General features: G+C 53.3%; 1 protein-coding gene across 1 annotated transcript in view; it reads right to left on the reverse strand.

Annotated features, from left to right (window-relative positions):
• Window positions 1-7,638, reverse strand: part of LOC104274810 (receptor-type tyrosine-protein phosphatase S-like) — a gene marked incomplete at both ends in the record, with an annotated part of 12,213 nt that extends 4,575 nt beyond the window's left edge. The window contains 4 exons of the mRNA XM_009870545.1: window positions 4-416; window positions 3,606-3,723; window positions 5,852-6,045; window positions 7,389-7,638. Of these exons, the coding sequence (XP_009868847.1) occupies window positions 4-416; window positions 3,606-3,723; window positions 5,852-6,045; window positions 7,389-7,638 (975 nt within the window). The remainder of the gene's footprint in view (window positions 1-3; window positions 417-3,605; window positions 3,724-5,851; window positions 6,046-7,388) is intronic.
• Window positions 7,639-7,645: the final 7 nt, after the last annotated feature.

Consider the following 7,645-nt stretch of genomic DNA (forward strand, 5'->3'; position numbering starts at 1 on the left):
GGCTTCCCGGTAAGCCACGGTGTATTTGACGATGGCTCCGTTCCTCTCGGCCAGCACGGGGGGGAGCCAGCCAAACTGGACCGACATGGAAGTGATGTTGCTCGCCTCGAGGATTTGGGGGTAACCCTTGGGGATGTCTTCAGGGGTGGTGAGTTCCTGCACAGCTTCCTCCCCAAAGCCAGCCCGGCTTTTCACGGCCAGCTTGAAAACATACGTGGCGCCCTTGTGAATGCTGGGAGCGGTGTACTTATCCTCCAGCGCCGAGAACTCCAAGGTAGCCAGGGGGTCGACGTCCTTGCGGCCAAACTGGAGCCGGTAGCCCATCACCTGGCCTTCCGCATCCAGCGGAGGCTCCCACTTCACCAGAAGAGTGTTCTCCTCTGTCTGGTGCACGGACAGGATGGGCTTCCCTGGGACTGGGAGAGAGCAGAGACAGACGCCTTCAGTCAAACGTGGGACGGGGCGGCTGGGGAGGAGATGCAGAGAGCCCTACGCTGCAGCAACAGGTTCCTCAAGCCCGTGGCAAGGTTGCAGCTCGGTGTACTTCAGCGTATCCCCCCCGCACACCGAGCTGCTCTACAGCTGGACGGTGCCTATCAAGTTTAGGAAATGAGCACTGCCAACGCGCCAGCTGTGAGGTGCCGACGCATTTCTGGATTTATTTTCTTCCCTTTCCTCAGGACGGGAGGGTGTGCACAGCTCCTCCCTTATCACCGGACCACGCAGTCTCCCACAGCTGGGAAGAGCAAACTTGGAGATCCTAACCCCCAGCCTCCTGTCCTAAAACCCGAGCAGACTGCTTCCCAGGGCAGGGAAGAATGAGTCCTCCAAACTCCCATCCTCTCTCCCCGTTGCACAGCACAACTCATGCAGAAAGAGACTGGAACAGATTGGCTCAGGCTGGGAAGTCCAGAGCAGCTGAGGGTGAAGTAATGAAGGATGGGAAAGGAAGTCTGGGCAGCCCCAGGTCCTGAGCAGTGGGCACGAGGCCAGCTAAGTGAGTCTGGCAGGCATCTGATCACCCAGTTGGGTACAAAGAGAAGAAAGCGCACCGAGAGTGGAAACAGAGCCCAAAATCTGTGCGAGGCAGAGGGCAGGGAGAGTTGCTGCTTGCTCTGTGCAGTTCCCCTCCTCCAGAGGAAGGGGGAAGGCAGCTGAGCGCTGGTGAGCTTTCAGTTAGCTCCCTCCTTAACCTGTCAGTTAGTTCCTCCACATTCAGGGGGGTATTGCAGGAGCTCAGTGCCTCTGTCTAATGAGCCCTGGCACTGCCCGACTGCCAAGCGAGCACAGAGCCACCGTTAAATGACATGTGTAGGCCCAGAGGTTCCTGAAGCTGGAGAAACCAGAGCATTAATTCCAGCAGCTCACGCGTCATTTACACTCAACTCTGCTATTAGAAACCTAATTTTCTTCTCTCCGCCTCGGTATTTCTTCTGGTCGACCGGGAAGAGAGAGAATGGAGTCAGGAGCGATCCCGGCAGCGGGAGCGGGGCTAACGAAGCGGCGGGAGGGAGAAGGATGCTGCCCGTGTCAGGGATCCTGGCAGAGTCCAACCTGCTGCCTCGCCTGACATCGGAACACGGGGCTGAGGGGCTGGCTCTGAAACAAACGCTTTATTCATTTCAAACTGCCAAAGAACGGCCAAGAAGCAGTGCTGGGACAGCCTCCCTTGGAAATGCCTAAGACACACATTAAAGAGAAAAACAATGCCATTACCTTTATGTTTCAGATTTTATCACAAACGCTGCTATAATCAGCTGAGCTTGAAAATATTACATTTGCACAACAAATATTGTTTGGAAGAAAGGTGAGAAGAAAGCGCGAGAGGCGGGGAAGTGTTTTATTTTGCAATTGGTTTGGACAGTAAAGGAGAAAATTGGATGTATTACTGTATTTAAATTCAGCCCCTAGCCCTGAATGATAAAGAAAGAAATCTCTCCTCTCAGAAGGTATGTTGACTCAACGCTGCAAAGACGATAAGAATGTTACAGAGCCATTTGAAAGATTTTTTTCAAAATAGCTATTTCAAGTTGGGGGAAATTGAGTTTTGGGTAATAGCTGCTGTGCTGGAGAAAACATCCCTCTGTGACTGATCACCTGCACTGCAAATCCTAATGGGGAGAGATGAGGGAGGGTGACAAGTGAGAGTGAGAAGGGAGGGAGGCAGAGAGAAAGGCTCCAGGAGAGAAAAATGAAGGGTAGAGAGCCTCAGGAGGAAGGAAACAAGACGAGAGAACCAGGGAGCTAGTCAGGAGAAACACGGGCAGAGCTGGAAGGGGAAGGAAAAGGGCACTGGCACGACGGGGCAGGAGGACAGGAGCCTGGATGCTGACATCCAGACGTACCCCGCTGTAACACCTGCAAGAGCTGGTGTCCCGAAAAGCAACCTCGTTCTCTTGTGGACCGCTCTCTTAACCAGCGGGAGAGGCAAGAGGGGAGCGACAGGCTGAAATCCAGTTCCCTTGTCTGAACACAAGAACATAAAATGAGCTGAAGATGCGAGTCAGGACAGGGAAAAGGCAAGGGCACGGAGGGCAGCTGCAGCTCCAGCCCTGCACGTTCCACGCCAGAGCTCCTGAGCCCTCTCTGTCCTGTGCGCTCGGCCGAGTGTCTGTGCTGCCTCCAGAGCCCGAGCAGAGGTTTCCAGGTTAATTATACAGCTCTGACCGAAGACCTTTGATCCCTACAGAGGCAGAGAGCAATGTTCTTCCCAAAACAAGGGATGATGTCAGTTTATACAGCTGCTACAGGCAGGGTGAAGACGATTGCCCCAAAACTAAGAAGAAAACAAACAGACAGCCAGGGTTGGGAAGTCAGTAGGCAAAGAAAAGAAATGAAAAGGGGAGAAAGCCTTCATCTGACGGCACAAACACAAGAAAGAGCATGAACCAAATAGCGTGAGAGAAGGGAACCACAGTCCAACAAGAGATGGGTTGGACGAGGCAAACCTCTGGGTCTAGGCACAGTAGTCTCCCTCCACCGCACAAACCCCTTCCCACACTGCAGAGCAGTGGTTTAGCTGCGAGAGCAGAAGCTACAGGAACGCAGATGCTGAGAGGACAGGTGGAGCGTGCACCTCTCCTGCCTGCAGCACAGGAGCAAGGGAAGCTCTCCTGCCCTTTGTCATTCCTCTGTTTAGGCCCTGCCATCCCAGCCCGGCACCGCATCCCCTGCACTGCGGCCGACAGATGCCTTGCCACGAAGAATAGGTCAAAGGGAGGAATCAATCTGGGTGGAACGTGCAGACAGAGCCCAGGTCCCAGCAAAGCTAGCCAGGAAAGGTCAATATTGTCAGCGCTTTTCCCTCCACTGGTCCCGAGCAAAGAGGGGACATATATTCAGGCACGATACCAGAAGAGCCGAGCGGGTGGTATAAGCCACCACCGCCTGGCTGCTGCTTTTCAGATCTTTGCAAGTCAACACTGTGTCAGCAGAGCTCTGGTCTCCTGCTCCCAGGGTACCCGTATGCTCCAACCATCGAAGCTACGCTCTGTTTGCAGCATCAGACCAGGCCGAGATTCTCTTTACTTCTGGTGCACTGGAATTTACGGCACAAGAAACTACAAGCAACCAATTCATCCCAATGGCTCAGAAAAGACTCTTACCTGCACCCTTCGTGGTGACCACCTTCGGTTTGCTGCGAGCACCATCTCCCTTCATGGTGTAGGCGGCTACAGTAATGGAATAGGCAGTCTCAGGCTGGAGCCCAGCAATGACCATCTCCTGTTTGCGAGATTCCAAAGGGAAATCATGTAAATATTCAGGCACATATGCACGGGTCTCTCCTTGCAGGAGTCTCAGCCCTTCTCTAGCATGCAGGAGCATTCTCTGAATTTGAAGCCACGAGACACTCTGGGGCAACTGGGCAGACGCGGCAACTGGCAGGAGGACGACAGAGCCTCGCACGCTTGGGCTGCAGACAGCCCCTCTGTAAACACAGCGTGTCCCTGCGGGGCCCCGGTTCAACGCCTCCTCTTCCAGATCTCTCTCTGGCACGTTCCCTATCTCAGCACAAACTGCTTCAGCCATCAAAACACTGTTGTGCTTTTCAAAGTGTTCCTCTTCACTACGCAGCCTCAGAGGAGGTCTCGGCGCTTTCAGGGAGATTACAGTTTTTTTTGCCGCTACCCTCCCTCCCCTTTTCTCCTCAGAGATATTTTTTTAATGCCTTCACAATATTAAAGGGATTGCTTTAACGCAAAGTGCAAGACGACGTTTTCCGCTCGCACGCTCTCTGCTAAATCCCCAACACCCTCCTTCCCCCGTCCTCTATCAGCCTCCCCACAGCCGGCTCCCAAGAGCTTTTCTCACAAGACTGGCCTCAAGAACAGCCCTTCCCCAGGAAGTATTCAGCCCTTCCCAGGGCTGCGTTCTAGAAGGAACGCCCGCGCTAAATCAAACAGGATGAGAGCATAGGCAGCAGGGTTTTCTCCAAGGCTCTGAAAAGGAGACGTCAATGCTGTGCGTGTTTTACAGCGTTCCTCTCCCCTCGCCCCCCGCTGCCCCTTTGTGCTTTTGATATTAAATCTCAGGGCAGCACTTGGGAAGAATTTGCTGGTCCTGAAAATAGCTGTATTGCCCTAAAAGCTGAGCAGGGAGGGGAAGAGCAGAACTTCAAACCAGCGGGATTTTGGTCAACCAGTTTGGATGCCATTAGCTACAGAGACAGATGTGCCAAAAGCCAAGAAACCTGTTCTGCTTTCACACTTGCCATCAAGTTTCACTGAATTTTAGGCACGAGACTGTCTTTTGCGTGACTGAGCTTCTCCCTCTGTAAAAGAGAGGCCCCTCGCTTTTGCGGGGCACTTGGCAATGTGCAGGAGACATGAATACACTGAATTTAGCAGTGTATTACCTTGGGACCCTGCCATTCCATGAAGGAAATGCTTTCTCCCACTGCTTTGTAGCTCTAAGATCACAGAAAACCTTTCCCATTTCAGCAGAAGTAGCAAAGACCAAAGAGCCAAGCTGGTTTTAAGGTCTGCTTAGAAGGTAAAAGCGCCAACAGCAATTACCCAACACTTTGCAGCCTGACTTTTTTACAGCCACAAGCCAGAGGTGCTTGCAGACCAGCCCATCTTTAAGGCTGTGTTCAAGGCAGTCCCAAACTCAGGGTCCCATCTGGAGCAGCAGACTCATCCTCCCTTCAGAGGCGAGGGGAAAACCCTGCGGTATCGCTGCGTGCCGACAAACTACACGGTCACACGGGGTCGCAAAGTGAACAGGGTGGGGACAATGCACGGGAACACCAAGAGCAGGCTTTGGGACAGGCACACTGGCACTGCAAAAAAATAAAGGAAAAGGAAAATATCACAGCACAACAGGAAGTGGGAGAAGGGAAGGGCCAGAACCAGGATGGGAGGACTTTTGTTTTTTTACTTACGTATTCAGCAGTGTCATCTGTTTCCCACTGGGCAGAGAACAAGAGAGGTTTTGCACGTGAGAATACAAGAGGGGAAAGAAGGGAAAGACAGAGACATAGCATGAGGAAGGAGTCCCTGAGCAAGCAGCCACACAAGGTCAGAAGTTACCAGGCCAGCATGAAGGAAGAAGTAGAGTGGGAGAAATTAGTAGATTCCACCGTGGCCTCTGCCTGCCTTAAAAGACTTCCCAGACACAGGGAGGATGGATGGCATTTAGGTCAGTGCTGGGACAGCAGTTCACACTCTTCCACAATAGTTACCATGTGGGAGTGCAAACGAACTACAGGAGGACAACGTAACACCTTGGCGTCGAGACGTCGACCTACTGTCTCCACCACGATGTCACTCGGCACGAGACAAGGCGGCCGCAGCACCCACCCCCTCAAACCTTCCACCAGAGGAGGTTGGAGCAGGAGGCGAGTCCTCACCTGGGCGTCAGCCAGCATGATGTCCTTGATCTGGGGCAGCCCCCTGGCCTCGCCATTCTCCATGCGGACATAGTGCACCTGGTAGCCGCGGATCTGGCCGTGCTGGCGGTTCTGGACTGGCGAGCGCCAGAACACTTGGATTGCAGTCGAGTTCAGGACCTCCACCTCCACTTTGCGAGGCGGCGCGCTGGGCACTGCGAGGAAGGGAAGGAAGGGGAAGAGTCACTTGGGGATTTCCACGCGGAGCCGTTCGCTTCACCTACGGGACGGGCACACACCGAACCGACAGCCCGGAAAGGTGGGGGACGCTTAACGGTCAAACTAGGTCCTCCATCATCTGCCACGGCTTTTATTCAGTTCTGGGGGATCTAATCCGTGTGGCTCGGAGATGAGCATGGCAACAGGTCCATCTCATGGGAAAGCTGTTCTTCCACAGGCTCCTCTGCCACTGGATTGCTCAGATGGAAGAAAATCTACAGTTCCAGATCACAGTCGGAGGGCAACGCCAATTCCTAAGGAGCCAGAAAAGCTCTGGTCCTGCCTGGGGGACGTCAGGGTGGAGATGGGGAGGAGGGGGACTTGCCCTTGGAGCTCCCTTGTCTCTCAGGCAGGGCAGGTGGGCTGGTGGTTACAGCCCCCGCATAATCTCAGGACAGGAACCAAGAGATGTCTTGGATGGAATTGAGGCCAAATTTTTTTGGGGAAAAAAGATTAATAAATATATGGCACGAGAGCTTAATCTGCAAGAAACCCATACTTCTCTGAGTAACCTGTTCTATCCATTTGGATGTGGGCAGAGCTCAGGGAAACAGGACCCACACCCGGGACAAACCTGCTTCTTTTTTTCCAATTCTTTTTATTTGGGATGGAGGAAGAAAGCCTTAGAAGTTTGGAATTTACTCTATTATTTGAGGAGACACCCTCACAGTGAGGGTGCTCTCCTTTCATGCACACATTCATGTTTTTCCCAGGTTTTATCCTGTGGAAGTAACAGGGAAATTCAAGCCTCACTGTTCCTGTTTGTGCTAAAACTGGAGTCTAAACTGCTTGTAAATGAGGGTTATTTTTTTTAAACCTTACCAGAGATTCCTCCTTTCTACCACCAACCAAAACTTTGACTTAAAGAGGAGCTCCTAACAAGGAATGTGTGGGAAGAACTCTTAATATTTTCAAACAGTTCTGGCAGCAATCGTCTCCTCTGATTTCATTTCCTTGCTGCCTCGGCCGCTCCTTCGCTCAGCGCGAGCACCTTGTCAGGATGCAGCCAGAGCTCAGAGGCTTCATATTAAAAAAAACCCCCACAAAATAGAAATTCAAGGAGAAAAAAACCCCTAAAGCAGGGAAGGATGACCCTACAAACGGAGGGGCTCGGGGCGACGGCAGCGAAGCTGCGAACCGGACGCTCCCTCGCGGCGCCGCTCCGGTTTTTGCTCTCGTGCCGCACGAGAAGCGACTCGGCGCAGGAAAAAGCCCGCTCCACCGACGCGGATTCCCCGGAGGGGGGACTGGGGAGAAAACCAGAAGAAAGCGCAATTACCATCTTCATCCGTGCGGACGATAACCGGCGAGCTCTCCGGCCCCGGCCCCACCTCCGTGTGAGCCACGACGGTGATGCGATACTCCGTCCACTTCTCCAGGGACTCCAGGAGGATCTGACTGGTGGTTGGGGGGATATCATTCACCTCCTTAAGCTCCGTGTCCTCAGAGTCCAGCGCTCGATAGTAGACACTGTATCCAGCCAGGACGCCGTTTTGGCTTTCAGCCGGAGGCGGCCGCCAACTTACCAGAATGGCG

Source organism: Apaloderma vittatum, unplaced genomic scaffold (genome assembly GCF_000703405.1).
Source record: "Apaloderma vittatum isolate BGI_N311 unplaced genomic scaffold, ASM70340v1 scaffold24635, whole genome shotgun sequence".
Taxonomy (NCBI): Eukaryota; Metazoa; Chordata; class Aves; order Trogoniformes; family Trogonidae; genus Apaloderma; species Apaloderma vittatum.